General features: G+C 37.5%; 2 protein-coding genes across 2 annotated transcripts; both read right to left on the minus strand.

Moving 5' to 3' along the window:
• Positions 1–860: 860 nt before the first annotated feature.
• On the minus strand, positions 861–8,428 carry fam161a (FAM161 centrosomal protein A). Its single transcript, XM_044115542.1, has 7 exons — positions 8,120–8,428; positions 7,061–7,332; positions 4,209–5,411; positions 3,811–3,978; positions 2,476–2,575; positions 1,347–1,486; positions 861–1,257 (listed from the first exon to the last, which is right to left on the minus strand). The coding sequence occupies exons 1-7, from the start codon at positions 8,273–8,275 to the stop codon at positions 981–983; spliced, it is 2,316 nt and encodes a 771-aa protein (XP_043971477.1). The 5' UTR covers positions 8,276–8,428; the 3' UTR covers positions 861–980.
• A 1,334-nt stretch (positions 8,429–9,762) lies between these two features.
• On the minus strand, positions 9,763–18,310 carry cct4 (chaperonin containing TCP1, subunit 4 (delta)). The gene is made up of 13 exons (XM_044115538.1): positions 17,994–18,310; positions 16,449–16,501; positions 16,284–16,373; positions 16,078–16,186; positions 15,052–15,316; positions 14,837–14,969; positions 13,655–13,794; positions 13,453–13,549; positions 13,130–13,240; positions 11,872–12,002; positions 11,326–11,560; positions 9,998–10,111; positions 9,763–9,911 (listed from the first exon to the last, which is right to left on the minus strand). The coding sequence occupies exons 1-13, from the start codon at positions 18,109–18,111 to the stop codon at positions 9,897–9,899; spliced, it is 1,611 nt and encodes a 536-aa protein (XP_043971473.1). The 5' UTR covers positions 18,112–18,310; the 3' UTR covers positions 9,763–9,896.
• Positions 18,311–19,628: the final 1,318 nt, after the last annotated feature.

The raw sequence follows: 19,628 nt of genomic DNA on the forward strand, positions 1-19,628 counted from the left end.
TAAAATCAATACGTGTAAGGATACTTACTAAAATTAGTATGTGATTTGAACCAAATATGTATTTGCTGTAATCCTTTTGGACGTTTTATATCGCTCGAAATGATTGTAAAGTTGGAAATTAGTCATTCTTTGTTGAAGAGCATGAATACATTTTGGAATATTTGAAATGTCATAAATAGCAATGGATGATTATCATAGTGTTACCAGGAAATCAAAACCTAAAAAACTATTAGGAAACCACCAACTTCAGTTAAATTTAGCATTTGTTTTTAACAGATACTAAATATTAATCTTATGTTACGTATGAGACTTTAGCTTGCTATGTTGCTTTATTTTTCAAAATTGTTTTTTGTTGTTAAATCTACAACTGGGGACATGCACTGCAAATTAGCTAAGGTTATACCCATTTGTCCCCATGCAAATAAGCAACAAAGGAAATAAGAAAGATGTGACAAAAAGTATGATTGATTAATCTGACTGGCAAGTTTCATAATTCTGTAATTTACTGTTCCAAAGCAAAGTTTACCAACCTTAGGAACTAATAAAGTGACATATTTTCACTTTGCATAACAGTTCATTAGGAAAGCGTGTGTTAATATTTGCTTGTCCTATGCGTCTGTCTCAAACTGGTGACATGCTCACCTCTTGCTCAATAACTTTGACCCAAAAAACCTGCAAGCACAAGAACCTACAGATAGATGGGTGGATTGTTTTTGCAAGGTATAATTCTCAAGGTGTGTGTAAGAGATATGATGTATGGCTATGAAATGTATCCTCCAGCATATAAATGACAATTAGGCAACCAACTTTTGAGATGAATGAAAAGTGAAACAAGGGAGAGATTTCAGAAATAATCACAATGGCAGGAGAATTCATGTTTATTTTTACAACCTAAAATTACAATTACAACTCTTATCTATTACAGAGCTAATGAAGAACAGCATTTGTCTACACCTCATGTTTGATGCATCTTAAAGTCATCAGTCTACTAATTCTTGTTGTCTATCATCAACATCATGCTCGCTGCCATCTGAGAAATTCTCATGATCGTCTGAGTAATTGTAACTTTCGTCAGAGTACTGTGGATCATCACCATGGTGACCGCTGGCATCTTCACTCTCGCGGTGGTTCAGCGAGGCCTGATCACTTTTCTGCTCCTCTTGTTCTTCGTCATTATCAGAAGCACAATTAATGTCTTCATCATCCAGGTAGACCTTTCTGTAGTGAACGGTTTTAAAGTCGGGTTCCCCCTGATCACTAGTAAAACACAAAAAACAATCAGCACACAGAAATATTTTTTATTTTTATCCTTCTTAGTCTTTAATCAGGAATGATTAAATGCTCACCTCTGGTTATTGTCACTGGTTGTTGAGATTTTGCGCTCAGGTGCTGATTTGCCCGCCTTGCTGCTTATAAAGTCCTCGTCCACATCGCATCCATGCAGGGTTTCGATGTAATGCTTCTCTGCTGCCTGCTTAGCATTCTTCTATTAGCATGAACAGGTTGCAAAAGGAGAAATTAATGACTTGTTAACTAAAGTTTTTATGTAGAGAAAGTCATTTTTTAATGCTTATGTTGTGTATCTGTGGAATCACTATTTAAACAGCACACAAGAACATCAAGGACTAAAAATGTGTTCACCAATTACATGTTTAAGTATTTACGTTACAATTTTGATTTAGATATTGTAGAAAACTTCAGGAGCGAGACTAGATAAGCAACTACTTCTTCCTGCTCCATTTTGAGCAGAACAATTAGTTATTTTCTGTTGGACTTCATTTATTTATGTTTTCCATTTCCTGTTTTTGCTTTGTTGAAATTTTAATTGTTGAGAGAGAAAGAGAGAGAAAAACAATGAAAAACAGAAAGAAAGATTTTGAACAAAAATAGTCAGAATGTTACAAGAATATAGTTGTAATAATATGAGAATAAAGTTACATAACAATAAAGTCTAAATACTTTATTATAAGAATAGTGTCTTTATATTACCAGAATAAAGTTGTGATATTTTGAGAACGAAGTAGTAATTTTATGAAAACTCAACAGAAAACATAACAATTTGTTTTCTCACCTTTTTTCTAGTAATTTTAATAAGCTCCTCTGGTAAAATTGTATCTTTGTTCTGCCCACATTATAACAATATTCTCGTAATTTTTGCAGTCTAGGTGTAACATTCTGCTGTATAACTCACTGAACGAATGATTGAAACAAACGTTGCTTTCTCAAAATATTTTCTGTCATTTATAATTTCTTTTTTAGAAAAGAAAGCGAGAAAAAGAAGTTTTAAAATTGGAAATCAGATTTGGTAGGAAAAAAAAATCTGATTTTCTTTTTAATCCATATCGCCCAACCCTAATTATTTGTTATAATAACCTTTGCAGATATTGTCATTATTGAAATTGAAACTAGTATGTATTTTGTAAATGCATACTGACACAAGCGATGGGTGTGTTTTTGTTTTGTGCTGACATTCACCTGTGTGACCTGCTCCAGCAGCAGTGGCCTTCCTTGCACTCGTTCTTGCATCTCTCTGACCTCCTGCCGATATTCTTTCTTACGCTGAATGTCTTGTGTCCTGTGAGGAATAAAAATTCACCATAAGCCTGTGGCAATAAGCAATGGATCAATTAGTCGCATGACTAATTAAAGTGAGCTGAATAATTTTTACTCTGATGATTAATATTTTTTGAAGGGCAATTTTGTTTACAGAGACGTCATAAGCCATTCCATTTTGGTTGTGTGTGGCTTTTATTTCCCTTTTATTTATTGTGTTTTATTTTTATATTTAACATGTTTTACAGTTCCAGTGTGATTCTGTGGATAATAAAGTTCATTGACCGGCAAATTTACATTATTATGTAAGCATCGGAGTACAACTACAAACTAGTAATCACCCAAAATCTAGGTGTAGTGATGGACTCTGACCTGAACCTTCAGAGCCACATTAAGAGTTACAAAGTCGGCCTTTGATCACCTGAAAAACATTTCAAGGATTAAAGGACTAATGTCTCAGCAAGATCTAGAGAAACTCATCCATGATTTTATCACTATGTGCATTGATTACTCCAACGGTGTTCTCACAAGTCTGACTAAAAAAAATAAATTCTCCAGCTGCAGCTGATCCAGAATGCTGCTGTTCGCATTCTCACTAAAACCAGGAAGATAGAGCACACAACACCAGTTTTAAAGTCCCTACACTGCCTCCCTGTAGCTCAAAGAATAGACTTTAAAATACTGTTAGTTTACAAATCATTGAACAGTGTAGCACCACAATACATTAAAGATCTGCTGTTGTCGTATCAACCTTCCAGACGCCTCAGGTCTCCTGGTTCTGGTTCTGCATCCCCAAAACCAAACATGGAGAAGCAGCATTCAGCTTCTATGCACCACAAATCTGGAACAAACTTCCAGAAAACTGCAAAACAACTGAAACACTGAGTTGCTTTAAATCTAGACTGAAAAACCTACTCTTTTAGAGTTGATTTTGAAATATAATCAATAAAACATTAACCAACAATCTGATGTGTAGTAATGTGTTTAACAATGGCACTTGACAAAATGTAATGCCTGTTACTGGTTTTCACAATTGGTGACAGTATGATGTGTTAATGTTTTCACAGTGTAAAGCACTTTCAACTGTCTGGTTGATGTAATGTGCAATCCCATTACAGATCAATCACTCAAGTTGAATAGGGAATCAATCAACTTGACTGATTGAACTGTAATGTGGAATCACATTACAGTTCAACTTGATTGATTGCCTGATTGATAAGTAATATTTAATCAAACAGATAAAGCCACTCTGCACACCTGAACTCTTTCAGTTTGCTCTTGTTGGTCTGTGAAAGAGCAAGATGAGGGTCATTCGCTTCGGCTCGTTTTAAAACCATCCTCTGCAGCTTCTTTTCTCTCTCCCTCTGCTTTTCCCTCCAACGCTCCTCTTCTTCCTCTGCTTTTTTTCTCTCCTCCAGAGCTTTTCTACAAAAATAATTGCAGTCACAGATGGAGGAAGGTTCGGAGGAGATGACTTTGGCAAGAGGAAGGGCAGGGGAAGCTATTCTGGGCGGGAAGCTGTTTTAGGACAAGACAGCAGGTGTTGGGGCAGGGGTGTGGGGTCTGTTCAGGACCGCTAAACGGGTCATCGGAGTTCAGAGCCTGTCACTATTTCTACTATTATAGTGGAGTCCTTTGGGGTCCTAATTTGGTACCTCACGGCTTCGTGACGCTTTTTAGTAGCGTCTGTAACTTTGGCAGGAAGCAGCTCCAGACTTCCCGACAGGGACGAACAGAGGCTTGAGTTGGGGGTCCGCGCTGGCCCGGGGCTGATGTGAGGCCAGCGCAGCAACCGCGGGCTGCTCTGGTCCTTCTCGATGTCGGCCAGGATGCGCTCCCGGTGCGAGGAGATCTGGGACGTCTTCAGCTCGAAGGGTTCGCACGCCGTGGTTGTCTTCACGTCCTTCCGCTTCTCCAGCTGCTTCTGGAAGCGTCTGTAGCTGGCGTTGAAGTCAGGCACCTCTCTGTTTATCTGAGGCTTGTGGGTAAAGTCGTCACCCAGTTTGTCTTTGGGCTTCTTCCGATCATTCAGGCGCCGTGTGAGCATGCTGGGAGGCACAGAGGAACTCCGCAGCAACTCCTGGGCCCTCATGTGCATCTTGATGGAGCGATACAACTCATCCTCCTTCACCTGATCCCCTGACGCGGCTGCATACACGGATTTTGGCACAGGCTTGGCTTTGAAAGGCTTCATCTTCTCGCGGTTGGCTTGTTGCTGCTGCTGCTGCTGCTGCAGCTGCTTCTGCTCCTTCTTTAGTTTCTCCCTCTCCAGGAAGCTGAAAGGCTTTTGAATGGCTCGAAGGTGCCGCGTCTCTCGATCTCGCATGCTTTTCCGTTGCTCCTTGTTGCGCTCCTGCATCTCTTCGTAAACCGGAAGGTGGACGTGTGCCGGTACGGGACTGGCACGGAACTGCTTCTGGCATTCTGTCAGCTCCTCCAGCTGCCTCTTCAGCTCCACGTTCTCCATTTCCACCTCAGAGCGGGACTTTACGCCATGCTTCTGCCTCTCAGCTTCACGCAGAGTCATGTTGAAGGGTTTTGGGACGGTCACGTTGGGTTTGCCCTCTTCCTGCTGTTTTTTGTCCCTTCTCCTCCTCAGCCTCCTCAGGTCTCCAGGCATGCTGTGCAGTGAGGAGGAGGAGATGCGGTGACTGTTGGAGGGAACCTTGAAGTCCTTCCACATGTTCTTGATGTACTCTTTAGGAGAGAACAGAAGGCCTTTTTCCACCGTGTTACTCCAAGCTTCATTTTCGTCGGATGAGTCTGACTGCCCAGAGATCCACCGGAGCTCAACAGCTGAGTGGGACTTTCTCAAAGGATGATGTGAAGCTACAGGGTTTAAATTTGACCAGAGCAGCCTGATGGAAAAAGAAAAGAGACATTTTAATACGGCAATTGAATATTATTCTGATATTCTATTTGGTAGAAGTGAGCAGAGTCCCCCAAAACTGTACTACTATAAGCACTACTTCAACATATTTTTACCCGAGTAAAAACGGAATGGATGGATGGATGGATGGATGGATGGATAAAAACGTATTTGGTAAAAAGTCAACTCAAGTAATGAGTTACTAATCAAATTATCAGTCATTTAATATTACATAATGAGACGGCCCAAAACATAAAGTTAGGTGGAAATTTTGGTATTTGAAGGATCAAAATGACAATAATACATATAAGTAACAAAATATAAAATCGGGCAAAAGTGGGAGTTTTTCAAATCAGTTTCTTTCAGAAAAAAAACTTATGAAACTAACAAAAACTGTGGGTGTGATGAATTTTAAACATGTTTGTTTTCATTCGGTGAAACTACTCACAGTGGGTAGAGTATCCAGAAATTTTACTCAAGTAAGAGTAGTGATAATTACCAAAGTAAAAGTAAAAATACTCCTACAAGTACATTTGCTTCAAAAACGTAACTTTTTTGTAACATTTTACTAAATTAAATGTAACTGAGTAAACGTAACTAGTTAATATTCAACTATGGCAAAGATTCTACGTGGTAATATAATAGCAATAGTATGACAATGAAAAAACATGCATATTTTCTAAAGCATTTTATAAATTTCCATCTGATTAGGGCTAAAACGATTAATCTGAATAATGACGATGAATTGATAATTGCAATTTTCATGAACTAATTTATTAATTGATTAATGGTCAACTGCATATTGTATACAGACTAAGAAGGGCCTATTGCTGAAAGTACAAACCACTCAGAGCAGTATTTAAGTCAAAACTGTAAAAACAATATATATATTATGCATTTAAGATTAAAATAAATTGTAAATATGTTCAAGCAGAATACATAGTTTTAGCTTCACCCAGTTGAAATTATGTGAAAAAAGAAAGAAAATCTCCTATTAAGCTCCTTTTGCTATCAGTTATTAATCAGCTCAACTAAAAATAGTAAACATATCAGTTATATATTTTATTGATGCTAAGTGAAACAGAAAGGCCTGAGCTTCTCACATGTTGATGTTAAAAGTATTTTTTTAGCTGTAGCTGCATTAAGTTATTGCATTTTTGGCAATAAATGTTTTTTTATAAAAAAAAATAAACTGAATTATTTATTTGCATTTTGTGTATTTTCAATATTGTATCAACTAAGCTTCAGGGGTGAAATGAAAAATTTTGCAAAATAAATCAAATTTGTTTTTCACTTGATCACTCAATTAGTCATTAGAGTAGCTATTTGTACTTTTATTTCCACATTAAAATTATGGACTTCTTGGAATTGATCCATCAGATCAAATCTCCATAAAATATGCTAAAGTTTGTGGTTGTAATATCACACATTGTTGGAAAATTCAAGAGGAACAAATACTTTTCTAAGGTCAGTTTGCACTTTGTGTCAGATGAACTGTTAGACTTAAAGCGAGAAAGCCCTCATTGTGTCTTGTTTAAACTCTTCTGTTACGTGAGCATTAGTCTACCAAAATAAAGCAAATAAACAAAGAATTTCTATTTTAAGTTGTTTAAAAGTGCGAAAGAATAGACAATGTACCTGTGCCCTGGCTCCAGCGTTGCCATATCTAAGGGATCCATTGACCTGAGCTGCAGCTTTTGTTGATACATGCTTTCCAGCTCAGCCATGGTGCGCAGATGGGCCTTTTTGAGCTCCTCCAGCTTTCTGTAGTATTCCTCGTTAGAAAAGAAGATTTTACTCAGATCGAGGTAGTCTGTTGCTGCTCTATGATGGCCACCCCCCATGCGAGGGTCTTCCTTTCCCAGATAGTCCTCATAACAGAAATCCGATCCCAAGTCCTCATACTCCAACTGAAATCATAAAATATCTCAAAAAAACATTGCAAACCCACATCAAAGGTCATTACTTGCAGCATGAAAATGTTTGCCTCTTATTTCAAATTAAATGAGTCTCATTTTTTAAATTGTGGGACTACATTTTCAACGTTTGAGCAATGCAACCACTGAGTGACACTAAGATCTCCTGCAGGACTAAGCCTATTATCCCACTGCAACAGTGACAAGGACCAGATGGTGAAACGGAAAAAGGCAGTTTAGTCTAAATAAGTTCAGCTGATGTCCAGCCTTAATCAGGTGTTTGGTTTTGTTACTACAACCTATAATCAGACATCAGCAACCTGCGTGGAAAAAAAGGCAGATTTAACCAGAGGACAAACAAGAGGTTGGGATTATCAACTGAATGTGACCTCTAGTAATCTATCCATGACGGAAATCCAAAAATAGTGAGGAAAACTAATTATGGAGATCAAGTGTTTTCCATGGCCCACATGAGGTCAGACCAGGTTCAGTCTAAGTTGTTATTAGTCTGGCATTAAAAATCACATCTTTAAATATAAAAAAACATTCAGGTAGTACATTAGTGAGCCCCTTCTGATATTATATATTGAAAAATAATTTTACCCTTATAATAACAGCATGCTGTTGACACATTAGTTAATTTAAGGTGATTTTAAAACCTGCAGTCAGTTTACATATTAAAACCTCAAGGACTTTTACAATTTTAGATTAGTAATAGACACTTTTTAATGACCATTTACAATAAATAACAATTATATTAACGTTTTCCAACCGCACATACTTCCTTCTCGTAGTCCCGGTTGTCCAGGTGGCTCGTGGCCGAGTAGGGAAGAACTCTCTCTCGCTCGTATGAAGCTAAAGGAGCCTTGGTGTGCGGGTCAACCGGCGTTTTCAGACACGAAGTCACCAGGACGTTCGTACGGTGAGGATTCGCCATAACGGTTGGTCAAATTTGTTAAAGTTACTTTGAAAGCTAAATTTGTTTATGTTAAATTAAGTTATCGACGATGGAAACTAGAAGAATCAAGCAGATTCGGCTTTGAGGCAGCGCAAAGTGAGCCTAGCAACGGAGAAGCTTGGTTGCGAAGGAAGTGACGACATATCAGGAAGTAATAAAACGTGAATAATCTTTTTCACCTTTTTAAACCAAATTCGTTTACAGAGGTGGGTAGAGTACCCAACAATTGTACTTGAATAAAAATAGCTCCATTTCAACCTATTTTTACTCTAGTAAAAATAAAACGTATTATGTAACTGATTAAAATGATCAATCAATTAATATTTAAAAACTACACACTCAGTGGACCAAAATTTAAAGTGGAAATGTTGGTATTTTAAGGACCAAAATGATAATTTAAATTCAAGTAAGAAAAAATAAGAAAATAAAGCAAAATGTAAATTCTTCCAAATCAATTTCTTTCTGTAAAAAACTTAGAAAACTGCAGGTGTGCGTCTTTGTCTGGTGAATTTTTGTTTGTTTTTCAATCAGTGGGTAGAAAATCCAGAAATTTTACTCAAGTAAAAGTAGCAATACTTCATAACAAAATTACTCACGTAAAAGTAAAAAGTAGAGCTTAGTAAAAATACTTTTTTGTGTTTTGTTTTTCAAAAAAAGTAAAGTATGTAAATGTAATAGTTAATACCCAACACTAGACATTAAAGAGTTTATTTGGTTATACATGATAAAATTAAATGGCTTTTAGTCTTCAAACAATGCATTTTAAAATTCTACATAGAATATACCCCATGGAGTGTTTTATCCCCAGAATGTTGGGGATTTTACAAAACTGCCGTGAAACAAAAAACTAAATGAAAATATCTTTTAACATATTTTCAAATGTTAGGCCACCAGCAAGATTTAAGCCAGTTGTGGCCTCAGTGTGGAAATTAAATGTTGTAACTCATTAATTCTTTAAGAGTTATTGTAGATAAAGATGGCTATTGGAAGGTAAGGTCTCTTGAGGCCGTCTGTACTGCAGCGTGTTGAATAAGCCTCTGACTGAAGACACTGTTTTCCCTCATGATGGTCAGGGTTGGCATTATTTTCTTGGTTTTATGAAGAATCCTATTTTGATGAAACAGATGGAAGCTTTTTATTTTTGATTGGGGCATGAAAATTACAAACAGTTTTTTTTAAATACAAAGCATAAATTTTTGAATAACCACTTTTTGCATTCTTTTCCCAGGACAAAATCATTTTTTTGATCTGTTGACAATCAAATTTTGTGCATTATTCGTTGTGCGTTTGCCTTTATTCGAACATTGTAATGTTGATACACTTAAATTATGTTTCCTCTTTGATAATCAGATTGTGATTATATAAATTCATGTTATGACGGTCATGAAAATCTAAAATAAACATATTTGATCTAAACCTTTCACCTTTCTTTGCAATTGGTAATAAATAAGAAACCAAGGCTGGAGTGTCAACAAAAAAAGCCTTTTTTTATTTGAATTAGGCAAAGTAACAACTAAAGATGAAATCTGAGCTAACAGATGTTCAGGTCTTCTGATCCCTCACAGAACGAACCGACTTCACAAAGCCTCACTGGACAGACTTATCGAGTATTCACCTGAAACACAAAATGAAACAGATGAAGTATTGGATACATTTTTTTAACAGAGGACTGACATATTAAAGTAGGACACTACATCTTACCACATCATCGATCTTGAGGATGCTGCGGACCGTTTCTGTGGCCAGAGTTAGAGCACTGATGGAAACCAGCAGAGGCTGAACCACCAGCTCCTCCAGGATGTTGGAGATTCCTCCCTATCACACGAGCAGAAAACACGTCAGTCACAACAGGGGTTCACGAACTTTACCCCACAGAGAGCACTAACCTCTGACTGGAGATCTACTGTGCCAACCCACGGACATTGTTACAAAATGTAGAAACATTCAACTTTTAGAATTATTTTTTATTCACTATTCCATAATAAATTAATTTAGCATAAATGCTGCCTCAGACCTTCTGAGTTTGGATGGACATGAGTTGTGTGGCGGAAAATTTCAATCAGATAATATATTACGACTATTACCAGATAATAAAATTTTTAAATCACAATCCACTTTTTTGCTAAGAAAATATGTAATATCTTATATTAATGATACATTTAAATTAATAAATATAAATACTCTATGTCTGTTTGCTTCTGGAATGTGTGCCTTGTGAGAGATGCTTGCAGGAAGACATCGAAGCGTCAAATTGGGAGCCGATACCAGATCGTCTGCAGCAAGAGTGATAACTGACGTGGCAGAATAAACAATGGATGATTAAGGGTCGAAGCTTATGAACCATAGACAGAGGAAACGTACATGAGACCACGGATGCACAAGACACCTCATTGTTCTGTGGGATCATCAGTTCCTGCATCATTTCTACAGAAGGAAGTAAATAAGAACTCTGAACTTTGCACTCTACATTACGGCAGCTTGTAGGTGCAACACACCAGTGACTCATGAGAGCAGAAGAAGCAGCTATGCTATGTGACTCAAGATAACCAAATATGCTATGTAACTAGAACCACCCTAATGAAATAAAAGGAGCTGTTTTAGAGTGGGTACGAGACTGTACCTAAAGCACGCTCCTGTCCATTCTCCCTGCAAGTAAATCTAAAACTCACTTATCTCTCTCTTCTTTTTCAGTTTGAGTTAGATGAACCTAACAATTAAATACATGGATTTCTATTTTATTTCAACAGTTCTTTTGATTTTTAGCAGCAGAGTTCTCCAAAGCAGAGCTGCTCTTTGCTCTTTTTCTTGTCAGAATTTTTTCCATTTCTTGATTGCTTTTGGGAAAAAGCAGCTTGATGAATTTCTTCCTACTAACTGAGGCCCCCACAGCGCCCCCTGGCTGAAAAACAGTGGGTTACATCATTGAGTACAAATGCCTCTTTTGCAGTGTCGATGTCCCTCTGTGTAGCTGGACACACGAGTCTGGAGTGGATCCGTTTGTGTAAACAGCTGCAGTAGAGCATGCTAACCTTGCGGACGTTGATGCCCGCCGTCTTGTCTCCGTGTGCGTGTCTGTTCCGTAGCTCCGTCACCGTGGAGATAGGGTTGAGGCCGGCGTTCTCAGCCAGCGTTGAGGGTATGACCTCCAGAGCATCGGCGTACGCCCGCACGCAGTAGGCCTCCATGCCTCCCAGGGAGCGCGAATACTCGGCCAGATGCACGGCCAGCTCAATCTCTGGAGCACCGCCTCCGGCTATCAGTGCTCTAAAGACATGAAAACAATTATTAACAGAAATACAAAACCAGGAGACATCTGATTATGTAGTCTTTACATAATTGTTTCTGTTAATTTGTCAAGATTTGAATTTAATTTGGTTTGTTATAATTGTGAGAATGCTCTCCAGCCAAGCTGCAGAAAACAACCAGGCGTTTATAAAGGTGAGCTTTCTACTGTAATGTTCCTCTGTTTGTTACGCCCCTGCAGCAAGAAACAAAGCAGGAGCGCCTTTGTCAGAGGGGGAAACTGAAGACCAACCAGGACTACAAATGAGAATGATTAAAATAAAATGTCTGACCTTTTCTTGACCAAGCAGCGAATCACACACAGAGCATCATGGATGGATCGCTCAGCCTCCTCGATCACAAGCTTGTTGGATCCCCGAACCACGATGCTTACCGTCTTCCCTGGGCTGCTGCAGCCGGTGATCTGCAACAAGAGATTACAAAGGTTCACCACAAGCAGAACTCGGGTCCAATTGCCTCATTTGTTTAAACATATTCATCAAATAGGATGGAGGTATTTGCTTCGTCCTCTCTTGCATCTTGATAGAAACCAAACTGTTTATAGATTAAATCAAAAGAGAGTGCTTAACAGATCAGTGATTTTCTCACCTTTAATTTAAGCCATATTTATAGAAATGGGGTAAGAAATAAAGGCGCTGCGATCATTTTAGTTATTTCTGCTCATCCCGCATTTGAATAGCTTGGTTTAGTGGACAGACTCACCACGTAGTAACGGCACCTGCAGGACCGTCGCTAGCGTTAGCAGCTAACAGGCCATGTCCAAACCAGTAATGGATATCAATGAAGAAATCCTACAACCGCTAAAATCTAACACTAATCTGTTTTTGTTTACTTTTGTGAAGAAGAAATTTGCGCTGGTCTTCTTCAGAGTTTTTGTGTCGATTCCTTCAGTAGTTCTTGGTGCAGCGCCCCCACAGGCGTCAGGGGGAACAGGTTTTTCAGTTAGTTTTAGGCGTTTAAAAAAGTGCAGTGTGAATGCAAACTACAGTTCTGAAAATGTAACAAATGTTGCAATTTTAGTCCCCAATCAAACCGAGTCGACCGGACTATCTAGCCTGAATGCACCCTTAGTTAATGTGTATGCTGTGTTTCACTAGGTGATGGAGTTACTGAAATAAACTCCATCAATAATATTGAATGGGTTTGCAAATCTAAAAAAATAACTTTCACAATCCACCACATGTAGAACACAGTGCTGTAATTGTAAAGGGATAAATTATGTTAATAGTTAATTATTATGTTGTGTGGATGTTTTGCACTAAGGAAACAAAATGGTGCCAAATTGGGCGCCATTTTGTTGGGAAGTGAAAGGTTGCTAAATCACAAATCAGAATATTTGATCTTTGTCATGCAGGGGCGCCGAAAACCCTCCACCGTTGGCCCAAATGAAGCAGATGTAAACAGAACTCGGTGTGATGATCTGTTTTCTTGTTTGCCACCTTTCACTCCCCAACAAAATGGCGGCCAACATGGAGCCATTTTTATTGAGAATTCATTCTGAAACATGAAGGATTGTTTTAGTGATCAGACCTTGACCAGTTTCCCAGAGCCGTCCAGGCTGACCTCCTCCACCAGCTCCGCCGTGCCGAGCATTTCTGCGGTGAAGTGATCAATGTGGGCAATGGGCTTTGTTCCAATAGTCTGTGGCAAAAATAAAAAGACTTATTATTTTATAGAAGCTTTATTCAACAATGAATATATTAAGAACAAATTAAAAAAAATGTATGCCTCCTTAGATGTATGAAAACAAAGTTAAACTAATTCTTCGCCATCATCGTCTATGTAGGTAGCAGAAGAAGAATAGATGTAATTATGTGTAAACTCCAAGGTTTATAGGAAGAGTTTAGACTCACTTTGCAGATGAACTCAATTTCTTCCCTTTCGATTTCCTTCACCACCATGATCTTCATTTTGTTGAGGAAGTGCAGAGCGAGATCACTCAGGGCATCTCTGTCACAGAACAACTGACAGTCAGTGTGGTGCATGATTGGGAAACGAGCACAACGTCCCAACATAAACCCACAAACTGTGTTTTGTTGTTTTTAACTTCTGCACCTGAGGATGGACTTCTGGATGAGCAGAACGTTGCAGCCGGCTTTCTTGATCTGCTTCACCAAGTTGAGGATGTAAGCGCGCTCTTCCCGCAGCACGCGGTCCATCTGGGCGTAGTCCGACACCACGATCTGGTTGTCCATCTGCAAACCAAAAGAAAACAGGAATAAAAAAACTCTCGTCAGATGTTCAAAAGGGAAGTTTTAAAATTAAGGAGAATAACCTGAAGGTTTGCTTTCTGATTAGAGTATTTCATGCTAATTTAATGAACTTTTTGCTTCGTTTCTGCTACAAAAAGCTGTTTTGTTTTAGCATTTATCTGCCATATAGACATTTACTTTTGTGCAATTTTGCTAATTTAAAAAAAATGAAAGTGTAACACCTTCATTCTGTCCAGGAGGAAAAATGTAACTCAAAGCAATTTCTTTATAGAAATATGAAAATCTGATCATAAAGCACTGAAAAAGGAGAAAATTAGAACTGCACCAATCTGGTTTTTTCAAGCCAATATAAATTGGTCTTTTTTCTAATTTTAACTCCAATCCTTAAAAAAATCTGCCATTAATTTCGATTTTGGCCAACAATTTTTTTTTGTCTGAAAAGTTGCTAAATATAGCAAAAGAAGTAAAGTTGGGAACTTTCAATTCAATTCAAAGTTAAAAATAGTTTATCAATACCAAAGGAAAATTAAAAACATTATTTTAACTCATATCAATTCAAAATTCTCCAGTTATTGTAGATAGAAATTATTAATCCCAAAAATCCTAACACTTTAAAAAAGATGTGCAACCTTGACCACAATTTTATTCAACTCAAAAACACTTTTTGATTTTTCTGTATTTGAGCCGCGAATTACCAATAACACTCATGTAAAGGAAAATGGGCCAATTCTGATTCCTGGTCGACTGATTGATGCACCGATCGGTTAAAACTAATAATGACTTTGATTTTTGAGTCCCATTTGTATTTTTATTATTTATTGTCATCTTAATTATGCATTTTAATAGATTTGATATACATTTTGTGTTTCTTGTGTCACTTATGATGTTTTTATTTACTTTTGTGTATGTAAAGCACTTTGTAACATTTGTTTAAAAAGGTTCTACACAAATAGAACCTTTTTAAAGATTATTACCATCTTTAAAAAGTAATTATTTTAATCTCAGCTACTTTTTTTAAACTCACGTCAGTTTTGGGAGGGGACAGACAGAACTGGATGAGGCCGATTTTGGCCTTCTCCACCCGGGTCACGCCGGTGTTTGCCACCCTCTGCGTCAGCACCAGTCCGTCCACCAGTTCGCAGTCATCAATGGTGCCACTGGAAACAACATGCACAGTAAGAAAACTGGCAAAACTGACGGTTAAAATAAAACAAACCGACGGACAGACAGGAAACTCACCCAAGCTTCTTGATGATCTTAATGTCCTGCAGGTCGACGCCGGTGGCCGTCGCCGGGTCGATGACTCGCATGACCGCGTCCACGCTCATGGGAGCCAGCAGGCTGGAGTACTGCGATACCACCTTGGAGCACAGCGACGTGGTGGCGCTGTTGAGCAGCGTCTCGCGGTCGCTCAGCTCCACCGGGCGGCTCATGGCGGTGAGGACCTCCACGCCCTTATCCACCGCCTTCTGGAACGACTCCGAAATGATGGTGGGGTGGATTCCTGACCAATCACAGAGCAGAGGGCTGAATCAAAACAACTAAGATAAAGAAAAACGATGGATCGATTATTGGAATAATCATCAAATATTTTAGTAATTGATTAAGTACACAGACTCAAAAGTCAATTTGCTGAAAGAACACCACACTCAAAGCAGTAACTAAATCAAAATGGAACAAAAAATATAACAATTTTGCATTTAAGACAAAAAAAAGACCTCTGTCTGTAAAAATGTTCTAACCAGGAAAATATCTCTTAACAGAAGAGAGTAAAATATACTTTATTGATTCTCAAAGGGAAATTGCTTAGTAATTTAAATATCTAGACTGAATATAAAATAAAAGAAGGCACATTGAAATATATTAAACTATAAATAAATCTGTAAATTAAGCATATTTTGTTCATTAATCAGTTAATCCAAAACATGACAGATCAACTCTACAAAGTACAGATGTTAAGTCGACCAAAGGGCCGAGCTTCACAGATGTTGATGTTAGGTGTATTTTTTTTTGTTGCTACAAATAATCAAACATACACTAATAAAATTCTACATAATTACATTTTAGGCAATAAATTATTAATTTTTTTATTCAGAAAGGAATTGAATTGTTTATTTGCATATTTCTGAAATGAAAAATCAGCAAAATGTGCCAATTTTTCCTCTGATCGGTCATCAGAATAACCGGTTACTAAAATGACTGTTAGTTGCAGCAACAAACATCTAAACGTGGCAGCAAGGATTTTCTCGGTTCTGAGGTTTTTACCTTTCTGCAGCAGTTTGGAACAGGCATCCAGCAGCGCTCCAGCAATCACCACCACAGAGGTGGTGCCATCTCCAGCCTCAATGTCCTGGGCTTTGGACAGCTCCACCAGCTGACACACACACACAGGCTTAGTTTCACTCCAACAGGACATTAATTTTTTGTTGTCGGACCATGAAAACACAAACAAAGCAAAGTTTCCGTCTCACCATTTTGGCAGCCGGGTGAAGCACCTGCATCTGCTTCAGGATGGTGGCTCCATCGTTGGTGATGGTCACATCGCCTTTCTCATCCTGGATCTGAAACAACAACGCCTCCGCTTAATGAACCTCGTTAAATAAAGACACTTGTAAAAGAAAATATGTCCGACTCACCATCTTGTCCATTCCTTTGGGTCCCAGGCTGGTTCTGATGGCATCTGCAACAGCTGTCAATCAAATACACGACGAGTCAGAACAGAGAAAGCTGGGAAAAATATTCTTCTTAAAGGAAATCATGAGAATTTTTCACCCTTATGATTTCTTTAATGCAGAAAAGAAAAACATTATAAAAATCAGCTCTCTAGAGAATCACAATTCCTAGTTCAGGGAATTCTGAATCGATTCAAAAATCGGTTTTGGTTTGCTTAATCTTTTAATTTAATCTGGTGTTGGCTATCAACACCAGATTAAGAAAATAAGGCGGATATTAGTACTTCCCTTATTTGAGTTTTTTGGGGAAATCACTGCAACTGAAAGCATGTCTTGACATTTACTCATATTATTAGTTTTTGGTATTTTTTTTGCCAATTTTATAATTGTCTTATTTTTACTAATCTTTTTTTTTTTTCACTTTATCATTTATCTACTTGTGGTTGTTGTGAAGCACTGTGATCAGCTGAGGCTGCTGTAAATATGCTATACAAGTAAATAAACTGACTTGACCTATTTTTTTTTTGTATAATTATGATAATTCTTTCATATTTTTTTATTCAAGAAAAACCGATGCAGTAAGGCTAACCTAATACTGGTAATTTAAGTTGCAGTATTTAATTTCCAAACTTTTATTTTAATTAACTGATGGAATTTGATTCAGTACGAAGCCAAGTAAAATTGCTTTAAATCAATTTTGTATTATTTTCAGTCTTTTCCTCATTAGTCACATAATTTAAACAAAATCTCCAGAGTTTCTGAATTAAAAATTGCTTCTAAATCTAATTGGGACACTAAAAATTGGAATCAAATAGTTAAGACATTGAAAAATTTGCATTTCTAATATCAAACAATCTTTCCATTGGTTATTAACGCCTATTCCTAGAAGGACCTCAAATAGTTAATTTAAATGAAATATTAAGATCTACAGTGAATACAACAAAACAATCATTAGAAGATCTAAAACAATGTATTCAAAACTACTTACTCAAGAGAATTACAATATTTAAAACTGAGTACCAGGGTGAAGAAAGAGGTTTCTTTGGTTTCAATGCATTTTGTGCTGCATTTTCTGTTGTATGAAAAGCGATTTAAAAACCTTTAAAATGATTGATGCGTTAAGTGTATTTAAAATGACAATCTAAATTAAATTCTCCCACTGAAAAACAAAATTATGCAACATTAAACGAGTTAATACTAATAAAAAATACATAGAATGCACTTCAGTCATTCAGCTAAGGTAACGTTTTCAGTCATGATGATCAGAACCAAATCAAAACTCATCCAATCTAAGAAGACCTAAATATTTTTAACTTTATTTACGTTTATCCTGAGGAGATTTTTTTCACTTCGGCATGAGGAACACGTAAGATATTTCAGGCCCGGAGGAAGTTTCCGTTAGACCCAAAATAACGGTGCCGAACCCGGCCCAACCTGAACCGAGCTGAGGTGAGGTACAAACCGAACACTACAACCAGGTCCAAACATATGTTTAACATTTCAGCCCACCTTTGGCCGCAGAGATGTTGCTGAAGCGGATCTGGGCCGGCTTGTCTCGGTCCACATACGCCCCTCCTTTGTTATGGCCTCCTCTTGATACCTTTGATACCGCCATGGCTTCGGGCATTTCGTTTTTATATACGATGGGAAATGTTAACGGTACACTTTAGAGAGGAATGGATGAGGCCCAGTGGGTGAAACCTCGCGGTTCGGCCTCGGATGGACTTGGATTGAGGCGTGTTCCCCGGGTCCGCCGTCAGAAACTTCTAGAGTCACCGGCTGCTGCAGAGAGAAGGAGGATCCGGCTGTCAAATCCCCGGCGCATGAAGATGACGTAATCAGGCAGTAAGTGTCGAGTGATAAACAAAAATAATGTTTTTTGTTGCTCTTAAATTATTTTATTGACATATTTGTTCCACATGTATATACTTACAAATAAAAATATGCCTCAAAAGTAGTTAAAAACCTTTCATTAAGACAGATATTTGCCCGTGATGCTCATCCAGCTTGATTAGTTTGGACTGTAGACGCAGACATGCTGAAAACTGCACTTCACTGAAAACTAAACGCTGTTTGGTTTCTTTTTATTCTCCAAGATAAACTCCGTATAAGGTAGGTTCATTTCAGAGGTTTCATCATGAGCTTGCTATCAAGTATACGGTCCAGTTTTCAAAAAATGTGAATTTCCAAGACTTACTGTTTGCTAATTATCAGAGTTTTGAACGTGGTCATTCTCTTGAAGCAGATGAACAAATAAGATCAAGCAATAAAACTACCTTCTGACCTTTGCAGGAATAATGTAAACACGGTTGGGTCCTGCTGTCATCCAACGACATAATAAATTGATGTATTAATGAAAATGCGCTAATGAGTCACTACTTTCACCCTATTTGTTTATGTTGGAAGTATATTGCTGATCATGTTTTGTATTTCGAATTTTTTTTGCAAGAGACCAACTCAAAGTAATGCAGTAATTGCCAAGTGAGAGAAAAATTACACAAAAGGCCTGGATTGACGTTTTTACCCATTGCTATGTGCAAAATAAAAGCTTTTCAGATATTAGCGTATTGGTACAAGCAATTTTGTTTAAGTACTTCCTTGAATAAAATTATTTCACTATTTTTCCGTGCCAAATGTATTTATAAATCACTTTTTAAAAAGTTCAACCTGCACCAAAGTGCTGTATAGAAATCAGTAAATACATTATTTATAATTAAGACAACAATAAAATAATTTACCACAATTATTAAAAATCACAAAGACTTAAATGCCATCAGATAAAAATTTATCTTAAGAAGCACCTTAAAACCATGTATGCTTTGAGAAGACCTAAGGTATATATAATTTTTTTGATTTTTGAATAGAAAACATAGTCAGAAAAATCTAATTATTGTTAATTGAAATCTCCGTTCCCTATTAGAAGACCAAAACCTCTGTGTTAGAAATCTTTCTGACACCAAATCCAGTTTTGAAAACCTTTCAAAAGACTTTAATCCAAATGCAGTAAAAAAAAAAAAAGAGTTCTCCTTTCTCAATATCTGAGTCAGAAAATGCAGAGGAATTGATATTTGTATTGAATTTATTTAGTGAAACGTCTCTTGTAGCATCTTCACCACTCTGCTTTCTTCTCTCCTGCAGCCAGCA

The sequence above is a fragment of the Gambusia affinis genome, linkage group LG04 (assembly GCF_019740435.1).
Source record: "Gambusia affinis linkage group LG04, SWU_Gaff_1.0, whole genome shotgun sequence".
NCBI classification, from domain to species: Eukaryota; Metazoa; Chordata; class Actinopteri; order Cyprinodontiformes; family Poeciliidae; genus Gambusia; species Gambusia affinis.

Bases quoted from the DNA above. Each gene is read 5' to 3' on its own strand.
- fam161a (XM_044115542.1), bottom strand. From the start codon at position 8,275: ATGGCGAATCCTCACCGTACGAACGTCCTGGTGACTTCGTGTCTGAAA. The intron at 3,979-4,208 runs GTACCAAATTAG...TTATTTTTGTAG, and splicing joins AAGCGTCACGAAGCCGTGAG to AAAAGCTCTGGAGGAGAGAA. The intron at 1,258-1,346 runs GTGAGCATTTAA...GTGTTTTACTAG, and splicing joins ACCAGTGACAATAACCAGAG to TGATCAGGGGGAACCCGACT.
- cct4 (XM_044115538.1), bottom strand. From the start codon at position 18,111: ATGCCCGAAGCCATGGCGGTATCAAAGGTATCAAGAGGAGGCCATAAC. The intron at 15,317-16,077 runs GTAAAAACCTCA...GTGATTGGTCAG, and splicing joins TTCCAAACTGCTGCAGAAAG to GAATCCACCCCACCATCATT. The intron at 13,241-13,452 runs GTGAGTCTAAAC...TTTTTGCCACAG, and splicing joins AAATTGAGTTCATCTGCAAA to ACTATTGGAACAAAGCCCAT.